Source organism: Mytilus trossulus, chromosome 1 (assembly GCF_036588685.1).
Source record: "Mytilus trossulus isolate FHL-02 chromosome 1, PNRI_Mtr1.1.1.hap1, whole genome shotgun sequence".
Taxonomy (NCBI): domain Eukaryota; kingdom Metazoa; phylum Mollusca; class Bivalvia; order Mytilida; family Mytilidae; genus Mytilus; species Mytilus trossulus.
In genome coordinates, this window is record NC_086373.1 from 97,097,565 (window position 1) to 97,112,812 (window position 15,248).

General features: G+C 30.8%; 1 protein-coding gene across 1 annotated transcript in view; it reads left to right on the top strand.

Annotated features, from left to right (window-relative positions):
• The window catches only part of LOC134692194 (muscle, skeletal receptor tyrosine protein kinase-like), a 74,300-nt gene extending 63,464 nt beyond the window's left edge, over window positions 1-10,836 (top strand). Inside the window, exons 10-12 of the mRNA XM_063552647.1 lie at window positions 1,782-1,954; window positions 2,366-2,608; window positions 4,911-10,836. Of these exons, the coding sequence (XP_063408717.1) occupies window positions 1,782-1,954; window positions 2,366-2,608; window positions 4,911-6,094 (1,600 nt within the window). The 3' untranslated portion in view covers window positions 6,095-10,836. The remainder of the gene's footprint in view (window positions 1-1,781; window positions 1,955-2,365; window positions 2,609-4,910) is intronic.
• Window positions 10,837-15,248: the final 4,412 nt, after the last annotated feature.

Sequence of the window (15,248 nt, forward strand, 5' to 3'; positions counted from 1 at the left end):
TAGCAGACAAGAATAACATTTGATTTCTTTTTTCAATACATGTATGGAAGATTTGTTTTCATTTGAAAGTGCATCTTCAATAATTTATGCAAACAAGATTTTTTTTAGCACACATCAAAGAATTATATAAATAATGTCATCTTTATTATTGTAATAAATAAAGTTTTTTTAGTGAATTACCAATAAATCATCTGTCTGACATTGTTTTTTGTATTATATTTACATGTTAAAATGATAAGATGGTAGATGTTTTGTACTTTAACCAATTTATATCAGGATGTTTAAAATAAAAAAATAGTTCTATCATTCCCATGTTATATTAAAGTTAGAAAGCAACAGTAGCTATAAATCAGAATTACATTTCATTATCAGACAGAAGATCTGATATCAGATTGTTTTGAAGAAAAGAAAATTATGTAAAATGCCTAAATTTTGAAAGTTGATTGAAAAATTCGTAATGTTAAATCCAATGAAGTCTGAACTGTACGAACTTAAATTGTACATAGGTATCATGATTTGAGAAATCTCACATCCAAGTTAAACTGTACTTAAGAACTTTTATTCTTTGATCAGTATAAGTTTGACACTAAAGGACAAGGAAAGATAAGGCCGTATATTTTTTGTCCCCTTGAATTCAAAGTTCAAATAATGTTATCAATTAATCTGTCAAAAAAATTTCACTCAGATGTTGACCAACGACATTGGTCTGACAATATATCAGAACTTTTATTTAGGAAAATTGTGTTGCATCTTTGATGAAAACTTCAAGAACTCTTTGGTTCAACCTTGTTTTAAATTAAATTCATAGCATAAAGTACAAACAAAATGTTTACTCTTTTAAACACATAAAGGAGAACAACTTTCAATCACATATTTTTTTTATGTAGATCTGAAATAGTTTTTTTCTGGCCTTGTGATGAATTTAAATAAACAGATTTTTCATTCATATAACATACAAAATATTACAAGACCACACACAGAAAACTTAGCCTCATTCATCTTTGAAAAGGACCAAAAATGATGTAATTATATCCAATATAAATAGTACAAGTGCTTTCTAAATAGGACCATTATTCTGGTATACAAGGCTTGAGTAGAAGGCTATGTTCTACACAATAAACTGACATACTGAAACATAATCCTAATACATAATATTTAAAGTACATCAAACTTTTCCACAGTTCTCTATTTCAATATTAATTCAAAGGTTGTTAACAGGAACTTTTTCGACCAATAGATATTTTTATTGCTATTTACACTATAATGCCATTAAATGTAATTGGATGATCCTGTGTTTAACATGCTTTACCATAAAATAAGGTCTAACTGCTGAAATATTCAACCCTAAATTAAAAAATATTTTCGTTTTGTATTACGGTAATCATGATATGGTATTAAATTATAGAAAAAAATATCATCATTAGCTAACAACCTATTGGGTGTATCTCTACTAGAAATGCAAAATATGGAGATATTGACTGGAATTGATAAAATTAACATTCAGAATATAAATGTTTTCGAACTAAAGAGAAACATGGTTGTGTCAATCCATTACACTGATGTTTCCTCTTTAGATTTCTGAAATAATCCACCCTTTGTACAAAGTAGCATCATATTCTAAAAAAAACTATTGTATTTGATGTTTGAAGTTGTACAGTTTTAATTAAGTAGATTAGTAAAATCATCTAAGTATTGACTTTTTAAAGTGTGTATACATGTTTTACAAATTGTTATGCAGAACTGAGAAAGTTATTATTTTACCAACTTATATATCTTTGCAGACAAAGTTGTTTAGCAGTGAAGGAACTCCTTTGTTTTGATGCATGGCTGATGGTTGTTCATTCTATGGATGGATATAAACTGCCAATATGTGAAACACTTCCAGATAAACTGGATCCTACCATGAAGTGTGTAGACATCCCTATGTTTGTAAGGAAACCAGAAGAAACTAGAAGTATGTTAATGTTCATAATTATTTTAAATTTGTACTGGGGGAAAGTGGGGGTGCTGATTTTGGAAATGAAAAACAGCAATTAAAATACTGAATTTGAATTTTGTAGAATTTGTTTTCTATCTCTTTGTGAAACAAAATACCAATTTTGAAGTCTATTGGTGGATTTAATCCCATATTTTTAAAATTTTATGAGTTGATAATGAAAAGTATGAGATTTTGACTCAATTTCCTTTTTCTGCAGAACTACTATTAAAGCTATCAAAACTGGAAACAAGGATTAATTGATTTGTTGGGCTCAATTTCCAGTGGCAAATATTTTTTGATGCATATTAAAGATGATTGTAGCCAAAAGATCTCAATTATTAAAATAATCTGATGATGAGTGTTTACATAGTATTTTTTATTTGTTAGATTCCTGCTATAAAGGTACTGGACAATGGTATAATGGTACAGTGAACACAACTAAATCAGGAATAGCTTGTCAGGCTTGGGAATCCCAGAATCCACATAATCATCAGCGACCACCAGATGTCTTTCCCAGTCTGGAGGGAGCAGAAAACTATTGTAGAAATCCTGGATCTGAAGAGGATTCTCCTTGGTGTTATACACAAGAGAGAATCATTAGATGGGAGAGATGTGATGTTCCTAAATGTGGTAGGTTCTGATCTAGATAACGCGGGTGTCTCAGATTGTTACAGGTTTCACTCATCAGCATCAAGTGGTCTTAATTGAAGTTGGGTATTCAAATGTCCATTTGTGCAGGCGCCGATCAAGAGGGGGGGGGGTCCGGGGTTTTTTTTTGGACGATCAATGCATTTGAATGGGGACATGTAATTTGAACCAAACAAAAAAAAATGATTTAGAAGGTCAGCAATCTATAAGTCTATAATAACTGCATGTTATACTCATTTTAATTGCCCATATACAATGTTATCTATTTGCGAGTTTTGTGTGCATGTTAAACTAGATTAATCCCCAATAAGTATGTCCTGCCCTTAGTAGGACTATCTTGACCATGATTGTCAACATTTTGAATTGTTTGTGTATCTATTTCTTTGAGAGGTTTGTTGGAGGTTGGTGTGGGTTTGCTTAACTGTCTTATTTTTTTGCTATTTCCTGTTTTCTGGTAGTTGCGATTGAATTTAAAAGTGGCTATCAAAGATAACATTCCTGAAAGATTCTTTCTAGATTAAATTCTCTGCAGTGGGTTAAAAAAATGTTCACATTTTCTCCCATTTTAATCAGAATTGCTATACATTCAGCACCAAATTTCCAATGGTCTAAATGTCTTACAGCTGAATGTTATTATTTGTTTGTCAATATCCAAAAATTACTATTTTCTCACATATTGGGGTCAAAGGAAGAAGAGATAAAGTTCTGAGAAAATCTTAGATAATGAAAAAACAGGTGCTTCAAATCTTAAAGACAACCTGCAGTCAAATACATTTATATGTAAAAAAAATATAAAAAACATTACATTGATAAACTGAATGGCAGGAACTAGTAAATCCCAGTAACTATTAAATTTATGATGTAAAATGGAAGATTAGGAAGAATTAACATAGTATATTACTATTTTATTTGATAAAAACAACATAAAATTCACAATTTAATCAGACTGTGTTTATGTATTTTACAGATAGTCTATATGTTGTAGACCTGTTTTGTTTATTTAAAAGTTTTCAACTAATGATAAGACAAATTTATTTCCTAATAATAGTTTTTACGGCTTTTACAGCTCTTTTAAAATCAGTGTTGAGGAAAGCTTCATTAAATTCTGAATTATTTTTTACATTACCAACCACCAGGAATACTTTATCTGTAGATTAAATCTTTTGATTATATCTGTATCCATATGATCAATGTTATTTTATTTGACTTCTGACTGTCATTGGATACAATATGGACAGTTAGTCTACCATTTGTTTGTATATTTATACATACAGATACCCATGGAATTTTGGAAATTCAAACTTTAAAAAAAACAATTCTGATAAGATCTACAAAAAAATATCTATGGTCTTGTCACTTAATATGTAACTAGGCTTGATATGTTTTCTTAGGTCAGGTTGACCTACATTTTAATAAGCATTTCGGTGTGAGCCAAGGCTCCGTGTTGAAGGCCGTACTTTAACCTATAATGGTTTAATTTTTAAATTGTTATTTGGATGGAGAGTTGTCTCATTGGCACTCACACCACATCTTCCTATATCTATTTGAATTTAAAACCAGATTGCTATGATTAATATAAAAAAGAACATGTATTATGATAGCCAATGAGACAACTGTCCACAAGAGACCAAAATGACACAGACATTAACAACTATAGTTCACCATACAGCCTTTCAACAATGAGCAAAGCCCATACCGCATAGTCAGCTATAAAAGGCCCTGATATGACAATGTAAAACAATTCAAACGAGAAAACTAACAGCCTTATTTATATAAAAAATAAAAGGTCATTTCATACAAAAAATGTTTTTTGCCTATCACAGAGACTCTAACTGTGACTTTTCAAATTGCATCCTGCAAGATAATGGGATGCATTTATACAAAAAAGTTGAGAAATATCCTCATGTGTATATTTAAGTTTATAATATCAATATCATGAATAAAAGAAGATTTGTGTAATTGTGTCAATGAGACAACAACTGAATGAAACAAAACAATAAAAAAGCCTTCTAAAGGTCAGCATCTTATTTAAACCAACACAAATGACTATACAATATATCAAGCTCTAAATATCCCATAGATTTAGAAAAGTTGTGAATACTACCTTAAATCATCAAAGGACAAAAACACTTTTAAGATATACTGGTAACTAAAAACATGTTCTACTGACAACCTTTCTAACTTGAGACAGGCATATGATCAAATAGAGGTTAGACTTGAAAAAATTTATTGAAAAATATCCAAATTAACAGTTTATTAACTACCGGTATTTACTGTTTTACAGATGGAGAAATCCGACCACCTACAGGACAAGTGGAAGAAGAAAAACCAACTATGACAACAGAAGCCATTGCTATTGTTTCTACCGTAACAGCAGTTGGAGTATTTGTTGTTGCTCTTATTTGCATATTATGCTACCAGATCTTTAGACAGAGACACAGTATAAAATACAATTCAACACCACAAGATGACCTTGACATTGATGTGGACAAACTTCAGCCAAATATTTCTTATCACAAAATGGCTGATATTAAACTTAACCCCAAGTTACAAACCTTGGAATATCCTAGAAATGATGTTGTGTACTTATGTGACATTGGTCAAGGTGCTTTTGGACGTGTATTCAAAGCTAAGGCCAAGGATCTTGTTGAAGATTCAGAGGATTGTTTTGTTGCTGTAAAAATGTTGAAAGATGATGCTAGTGAAGATCTCCAACAAGATTTTGAAAGAGAGGCTTCATTGATGGCTGAATTTGATCATCGAAACATTGTTAAATTATTGGGTATTTGTGCAATAGGCAAGCCTATGTGTTTATTATTTGAATTTATGGAGAACGGTGATTTAAATGGATTTTTGAGACTTTGTAGTTCAGAAAGCAATTACATAATTAGACGTAATAGTGTGGATAAAAAATCCTCCGAACTATTCCACCATGTGGGAACAAATCAACAAATGAATATCATCATGCAGATATGTACTGGGATGGTATATTTATCAGACAATGGCTACGTTCATCGAGACTTAGCCACACGTAACTGTTTAGTTGGTGAAAATTTGCTTGTTAAAATATCAGACTTCGGTTTAGCTAGAAGTGTTCATAGTATGGAATATTATAAGGGCAGCGATCATGACGCTATTCCTATTCGCTGGATGCCCTTAGAATCAATACTTTATAACAAATTCACATCAGAATCTGATGTCTGGTCATTCGGTATTGTATTATGGGAAGTGTTTTCTTACGCTTTACAACCATATTATGGTATGTCTCATGAAGAAGTTGTTCAGTTTATAAAAGACGGCAAAGTGCTGGCATGTCCAGATAAAACACCTAAAGCTCTATATGAGTTAATGCGATTGTGTTGGAGTAAGAAGCCGACCAACCGACCTCGATTTATTCATCTTAGCAAGTCACTCCATGCCATTAATGAAGAACTTCAGAAGAAAAGTAATATAAGTGAAGTTGTATGATACATTGTCTCAGATTCTTACTCTTTGCTCAAATCCAGTCATATGTTTGTTGTTTTGTTATTGTTTTATTTGCTTATTTGTTACCTTTATGTATATTGTTAAAACAAGTTAAACTTGTATATCAACTGAACCAATTGTTTATAAGATATGGTAAGCAGGATTTTTGTATTCCAAATTTTTGGACACTCACTGAAAAATTACGATTATTGTATTTGAAAAAGAAGGGGATTTGGTATTATAAAATTGTTGACATTGCCATAATCTAAAAGCATGTAAATAAAAATTAGTGCTGTACATTTTTTAAAGTTTTACACTATAGTGATCAGATCAGTAGCTCAAGTGTAACATTCTTTACCAACAGTTTAATCTAGGAGCCAATAACAGCCTTTCATCACAATAAAGTTCAGAAACAATTGAACAAAAATATTGTTTAGAATTACATCTGTGGTGGTCTATTCAGAAAATAAGAGATTTCCTATATTTTGTTAAAATAACAAAACTTGTTTAGACAATTTGTTTCCAAAATATTTATTGGACTTGAGTTACTTCTTTAGAAGATGTTGACACATGTTAATAATATTTACTAAAGTTTAAACAAGATAGATCATTAGAAACGGATCTGTAAGCCAACTTCAAGTATACAAAATGTTGCATAACACTATCTTAAAAGTTCCTGGGTAAAAAGTTCTACAAAGAACACTTATTAGTTAGCATCATAGCTTTACCTTTTAGAAATGACCTTGTAGTAAAATTTGAAAGATTTGGCTGTGAAACAGAATAAAAACATGGATTTCATGAACAGTAATTCTTTGAAAAGTAATATTAACTCAGTTGGGATGAAATTAGATTTAAAAATGAAAAGATTTTTTTGGGGGAATAGACATGCATAAATATTGACAGAAAGTGCAACTTCATTTTTTTCTGTTTCAAATATTTAGACTTGGTGACAACCATGAAGTGAATATGAATTTTTTCTTCATATAGAAAATATATTTTAAAAAAGAACATGGTTTTCATTCCTTTAAAAATGTAATTGATGTCATTAAGATTTGATTTAGAAGAATATTATGCATTGCTGTTGACAATTTTAGTATTGTTCATAAAAAATTTGAGGACTATATTTATCATATCATTGAAACATCCTTCATTATAGTGTTTTAAAGGCAGCTTACACACATCATTAATTTAATACTTAACTTATTATGTAATATTAAGTATAGTGGTTAGTATTTACGTATGTTTTAAATGTTTTATATCACCTAAATGTCCTTACTTTAGTGCACTTGTGAAATGTCTAATCTTATTTTCTTCCCACAACCTTTTGAGTTCTAGTCTTTATAAAATCCTACTTTTTTTCCTGCAAACTTTGATTTTTCTAGCAGTCTGCTTGAAAAAAAAAAACCTGATGTAAATACATTTTGTGGTAATGTTTGCTGCCACTTGAAAACAGAGGTGTAATGCAAGTACAAAATGATTTCAAAAAAAATATGTTCTCTGAAGACCCGAAAACATTGGATCTGGACACATTGAAGTTTGTCAAAATATACTGTAGATGAATATTGTCAATCATCTGAAGTGTACTTATATATGCATGCAAGACAATATCAGTTTGATAGCAATCGCTAACTGTTCTAAGGTTATGAATGAAATATCTTCCTATTGAGTAAAGTTTTAGATGTGATTGAAGTAGTTTGAACTGTTGTACCATGCTGATGTGAATTTATATTTTATGAATGGATTAACTTTGTAGTGTTTTGAACAAGTGATAAGATAAATTTAAGAGGACTGTCCTGCTATGAACAAGATGAAAAAAGTCTTTATTTATCTGATTTTCATCATCAGCAGGATTCCAAAATCATTTTAATCATCAAACCATGTGATATTTTTTATCTATTTGATAGTTACTTGAGTAACACACAAAGAGCAAGGGAGGCAGAAGTACTTAAACATGAAGTGTTTTCTAGGTAGGCTCCAGGGAATCTGATAGGTATGAAGGCTAGAAATCTATACCATTGTGTCTAGTACTCTTGGTTTTAATAAAATCCTTGTGTAGTTTATAAAAGTTTATCATTTTCTAATTCAAAGTACTGATAATAATAACACAAACAAAATTATCATTTATCCTGTTTCGGTCATTTTAGAGCTTTTTGTACCTTTTGGTTAGTGTCACAGTGTTTTAATCTAGTCTTAAGTTGAACCCATTGATCAGTAATCTGTAAATTTGAAATGTTTTTCCAGATCTCTCTGACACAGCTCTATATCCAGAAAGTCTATGAGAATGTTTGGATTTCAATCTGTATCACTGATAGTTCAGACAGAATCTGATCATTTTAATTAATCATAGCCACTCCATACTGGTACACTCAATGATTTTACAGACTTTCAAAACATTCTATCAAAACAAAAATATTTACTATTCATAACAATGTTGTTTTTAGCATAGAAAAATAGTTTTGGTTTTGTCAGGCATGTAAATTCTCACATCTGGTAGAACATTGGGGTATGGCTGATGAAGTGATATGCATCTGTGACATCAATTGGGTGACTTATCTATCATCTCTATAGCTAAATGTACCTGGAAATGTGGCTTATCTTTGATTGCAATAGGTGCATCTTTGAAGAATATCATTGGATATAGTTAAGGTCTTTATCTGAGTTATCAAATCCCACTTGCAGCCTTAGAAGCAAACACAGGGTACCCTGTTAGAACAAGCTTTTCTGAAATAACATCAAACAAAAATATGAACGCAACATTGTTATGGATACTAATAGCACTAAGAATGGACAGCATTCGTCACATTCTGACAACTTAATTTGGAAAATATGCAAAGATCCACCATAAGATAGACAGACATCATCAGTCCTATTATAAATAAACTTTTTTGAATCATACCATAGATATTTCCAGCTTTCATACATCTAATCAGATATCCCCATTGTCAAGTTGGATGTCAAAAGAAATGATTTATCACTTATATACTTAATGATTACTTTTCTTTACAAAAAGTGCCAAATTTTAAAAGTAGTTAGGATTCAGTTGTTTACAAACTTTCTAAAAGTTATATTCTGTGTCTGAAGTGACAGAATTTAAATATTTGTGAACTCAGTGCAGCAATCTTAAAGATTGTATTTTTTTATGTCAGTTCTGCAAATTAGATGTTTCTTAAATAATCAGTTGCAGTCATCTTGGCAGTTTGTTATGTTTTGCTTTAATTTTGCACTTTTGCACCAGAAACCAGATACATTGTAAGTTTAAATTTCATCCCTATAGGATTAGCTGGAAGTGGCTATGGAGTCTAAACTAATACTAAAAGCTGTTTTCTTAATCTTTTCATTTTTTTTGTTCAAGAAACAAGTTTTTGTAAATTTTGTAATCTTTGTAGATAATGAAATTGTCTGCCATGCAGAAAATCAGATAAACTTTTTGAGACTGACAAAAATTAATTAAAGTACTTGCAAGGCCAAGCAAATAGTCTTTAGATATTTTATTTTTTATTCAAAAAAATTACAGTATAAGGAAAATGTGCCTCCTTTATAGAAAACACATTTTGTTTGGTTATTTATATTAGAATATCTCACTTTGTATTTAGCTGAAAGCTAGGACTGTCATAGTAGGTTTTTTTTGTTTTAATTATGCTATGTTTATAAGTGCTATGTGAGTTGGTTGTATATTTTTTTCTCATTTTTAAACCCAGTGAACAAATCATTTTGTATGTTTGTTTTTGCATGCCAAAAGTTTATTATTTTTGTTGTTGAAAGACATGAGATTTATTTATTCGTTCCATTTATATACCAGAAAAATATATAAATGGAATAGATCTGTTGTATATGCAGCAAACGTTGGGGTTGTATAATGATAAAGGTCCATATTTAGAGCAGCAAACTTTATATTTATATAGGTTGATGGTTCGTGCATTTCTTTGTTTTTTTCTAATAAATACTTTTCATTATTGAATCTACTTTTTTTAATGCTTAAATGCATCAATGATGTAAAATTTAGAGACTAAATTGTAAAACTGTTTACAAAAATAATAAAATTATTTCAAATTTTTGGCTATTTGAGGGGAAGGGTTGGGGGTTAATTTATAAGTTTCAAAAATTTGAAATGTTGGTTAAATCATTGATTGGTGGATTGTTCATAAAACTATTGACCTGTATAAATTGAGATCTATGAATCCATTAGGAAAATGATACATACAATCAGGAAATATTCTCTAAGCCTTTCAGTAGGCAACTGCCATAAATGCTGCACTAGGCAAATGTTCATTATTTTCTTTAACTTTTTGTGATTTTCTGTTTGTTATTTTATATGTTCAGAATGGTGCTTATTTGTACAAGGACAGTATCGATCTAACAACATGATTATTTCTTTTTTACGTAACTTAATCTAAAGAATTTTTGAAATTTAATATTTGAAAACAACATTAAAAAACAATTAACACATTTAAAATTTAAATTTAAATTGAATGAAGAACAATCAAATTATGAGAATCAAATTTCATTTTGTATAAAGTAAGTAATAGTTTTACATGTTTTTTCTTTTGATCTTTGGTTATCGGACATAGAATCTTTGGGACCAATTTGCCAACTGATTGCGATGATTGTGCAATTTTTTTAAAAATGATTGATAGATTTGTACTGCCCTTGTAAAATGTTGTAATAATTGTTGATCATGTTTCATTAAAAACTGGCTGTAAAAAGTCATTATAAAAGTGCTAAAATAAAATAAAATTTAAATTGAATACCTGTTTTGTTTTGATTCTTTATATGGGTATGTATGAGAGGTATAGTTTGAAAAATCAACTGTGACAAGGGTGTTTACTATTACGCTATTGAATATTCATCATCAGTTGATCCAATCATTGGAGACAAAAAGAAGGAATGACAGTTATCAATATAAAATTAGTGAAAATTCCATGCTACAAAGTAGCAGATTCTAACCTAACATGGATATATATACTGTATGTCACATATTACGAAAGGCAATGTCAAAGGTCAAGGTCATATTTTCTAAATTTAGTCTGTGATTTTTGCAGGAAAGCTATCTATTGATGCTAAATCAAATCCTATTAAGGGGATTGCAACCTTACTTAGACTCTGCTTAGATATTAAGTCACATATATTGAGAAGAAGATCCCTATAGATTTTGAGGTTACTAATATACCTAATATATCTAAGGTAAAGGTCATAGTTGCTAAAATAAGACATAAATGTGTCCAGGAAAGTGGTTCCAGGATATAATATTTTGTATCAGATTGCATGCTTACTTAGATACCAGTATGTTGTCACAGATAATAACAAGAAGATAACTATTGACTTTGAAGTCACTAAGTCTATAGTCAAGGTCATATAGTTACTTAAAATAGCAGAATTGGATTGTGCCTGCAGAGTGCTCAATCTGCAGTTTTGTTAGTAGTGTATAGTAAACTTCTCTCAATTTTTTCACTGAATGGTTCCTGTTGCTTCACATCCAAAGCTTTATTTCTTGCTTATATTTTTGCCAAAATATAAAAACAAATTTTAACAAGTGTTGCAACAGAAGCCATTACATAATGAACTGGGAAAATGGTTTTATTTGCATTTGCCTGAAAACCTGACATGGGTATCATAGGAGTTTTTATATAAAAGAAAAGTAAGAAGTCTTCAGCCGTCGTACATCTGAGAAAGGAGGTAGTATCAGACAATAAGATTAAACAAACAAAAAAGCCACACTCTGAAAACTGAACATGGAAAACAAAAATAGGTACCCAAAAGGGGGGTAGGTAAAAAAGGTAATATATCAATATTCTAACCAAATAAAAAGGGTTTCATTTTATTTGTGGACGCCTCTGCCGCTGACAGATTTGGAATGTAGGATAGCTATGTTTCGCTTTTTCACCTAATGTTGAAGGCTTGACAAAGACCTGTGGTGTGTGCAAAGAAGGATAACTGAGGATGCCAAAAAAATATAAAAAAAATGAAAAAGTACATTAAGGTGACAATTATTTGACTGATTAAAAGTTGAAAGGAAGAGAACAGGAAATTGTCTGGAGATGTTCCTGGTGTTGTGTAAAATTTATCAGACCACCTTGTAGACTGTCTGAATATAAATGAAAACCTGTTTTCATCACTTCACATCAGATTAAAAAATAGATAGACACTGCTATCAAACTTGACAAAACATTCACTTAATTCTATCAAAAAACTGACTTTCTCACTTGATCTTTGATTTGATTTCAGAAAAAGAATTTGACCTTTGAGGAGTTAGAGGTCAAAATAATGGTGGGTGATTATTTTTGAATTGTTAGACACATATCTTAGTGAATAAACACCTTCTGTTTACATTTTTTATCATTTGAAACTTAAATCATTACAGGCATGAGACTCAATGTTTTCTTTTCCTTGAACATTAGTTACACATCAGAGATAACATATGCCCCCCTACAAGTTAAATGATCAGAATGAAGTTGTTACACTGTAATGTTGTGTTTATACTACATGTTTCACAAATCTTAATTGATAATGGATTTTCATGGTTTTGCATATACATGATAGTTAAGAATCTGCACTAGAGTAGCATTATCATCATCAACAAAGACAACTAACTTTTCCTGATAAACAACATCCATTTTATTTCTGCAATTCATGTCAAGTCTTGAAAGGTATATGCTTCAATAAGCTTTAGGGTCAATTCTTTTATGATTAAAAAATGCAGTCATTTTAATTTTTAATTTGGTAATACTGTCAAAATATTTTTTTAATATAACATTCTACACAATAGAAAGCAAACTCTGATAATGTAAATATTCAGCAGATAATGTAAAGTTGTTCTTATTACGATGAGTAATCAGCAAAGAGCTTTGTAAACTGTCCAAATCAAAACAGCAGAAAAAATCCAAAAAATAACATATAATATAATGGGTGAAGCATGAAATCACAGCCTCAAACCTCAACATTTTATGAGATAACAAACTGGTAGAACTCAGCAACCTTCTTATCGCCCGTAACTTCAAAGTTCACACAATGGTGTATTGTGTTAAACTTGTGCATTGCAGTACCCTGTGCTAACTCACTTACATCCATACACCTAATGGTAAAATAAGATTGATTGATTGCTATCTACTTTTTGTAGTGACTAAAATTTCATTCGTTGTAGGTTTTGCAAAGTGGTATGAACTGGTCCATCAGATGTCCTGTGTTCAGGGAGAACCATACTCTTTGCACTTTAAGAAACTTCTTTAAAACAAGCTCTTTTTGAGTGTTCCATGAGGGACTGGTTGTTTAACAAAATTATTTCATACTTGTTTTGGCTTTGTTATTTTTCTGTGGTTTATAATTTAACTTTTTGGTAATTTGGTTTTCATGGTCTTAACTTTTGTGAAAAATCTGTTAGTATTCATACATTGATGAGTTGAATCTTTTTTCAATTAATGTTTCATAGTGTGTCATTTTATGCTGTATTGTTGCACATCTGTCTCAGGTTAGGGTGAAGGTTGAACCCAGATAAAACATTCAAACCCACTGCATTTGTTTGCACCTGTACTAAGGCAAATGATGTTCAATGGTTGTTGATTTGTTGATCTGGTTCATAAGTGTTTCTCTTTCCTATATTGATTAGACCGTTGGTTTTCTTGATGAATGGTTTTACACTATTTACTTTGGAGCCCTTTATAGTTTGATGTGAACCAAGGCTCAATGTTGTAGGTGGTACTTTGACCTATAGATATTGGTTTACTTTTACAAGTTGTGACTTGGATTGTGAGATGTCTCACTGACACTCAAACCGCATCTTCTTAAATTTATAGAGGCTGATTATTAACTGAGACTTGAAGTTTTAAGAGTATGTTGGACAAGTGAATAACCATATACCCCTCTGAGTTGTGGCAAAGGTCTTGAATTTATAGAAAGTATGGCACTCTCACTACATGAGGCATTAGGTACAAATAATGTTGCATATTAAAATATCTCAAACCATCAAATAAACAACAATAACAAAAACTTTTACCATATATTGGTGTACAAAAGGTCTTGGGATGAAAAAATATATCAATAAAAAAATAAACGCCTGGATATGTTATTATGGTGTACAGTAAGTCACAAACATTGGATAACAAGCTCTGGCTTTGGACAGGCACATAAAGAATGAGCCATGGTTAAAATATATTTGTGGGCACTCAATCCTAGGGCAAAACATTAAAAAGTAAACATGTAAATGTCAATGGCAGAACATATATCCTTTGCATCTACTAATGGATAATTCAGAGTAATTAATATTCAGGTACTAAAATTCAAAGAAGGCCTTTTTTAAAATTAAAAGTTATGTACCTATCTTTCAGCTTGAAACTCCTTTCAATCAGTTAAAAGGGGCTGTCTCATTGAGGTTTACCAATATCCCTACAATGTTTTGAAGAAGAAGAAAAAACACCCAATCCTTCTTACTGGTTAACAACTTCCTAAACAATGGATATTCAACTAATGACAAACAAGACATTTACTAAATTTTATCATCGGTATAAAGACATCATTCGTAAATATAGCTCAACATGCAAACTTCTTAATATACGTTCAGGTATTTCACATCCAATTTTTTATGGAAATATTCTTTATAAGGCACAAAGGTGTCAGTATTCACCTCAGAAACTTACAAAACCTTTGAATGGACTTATTAAGAAGGGATATAATTACGATACTGTTGTCAAGTCATTAAAGATTGCATATTTTGGCGTTAATATTGAGTCACTGATAAGGTCTTTGCGTCGGAACTAAACACATTTATTCTAAACCCAGTTGTTGGCATGACACGGGTTATGTTCTTCTCATATATGTTATGATGGAATGATACTAAACCCCTAACGGGAAGGATTGTGCCTGATGTTCATATGATGAAATCATAATCTTTCAGTCAGTTTAATTGAAGTCTGGAGCTGGCATGTCAGTTAACTGCTAGTAGTCTGTTGTTATTTATGTATTATTGTCATTTTGTTTATTTTTTTTGGTTACATCTTCTGACATCAGACTCGGACTTCTCTTCAACTGAATCTTAATGTGCGTATTGTTATGCGTTTACTTTTCTACATTGGTTAGAGGTATAGGGGGAGGGTTGAGATCTCACAAACATGTTTAACCCCCCCCCCCCCCGCATTTTTGCGCCTGTCCCAAGTCAGGAGCCTCTGGC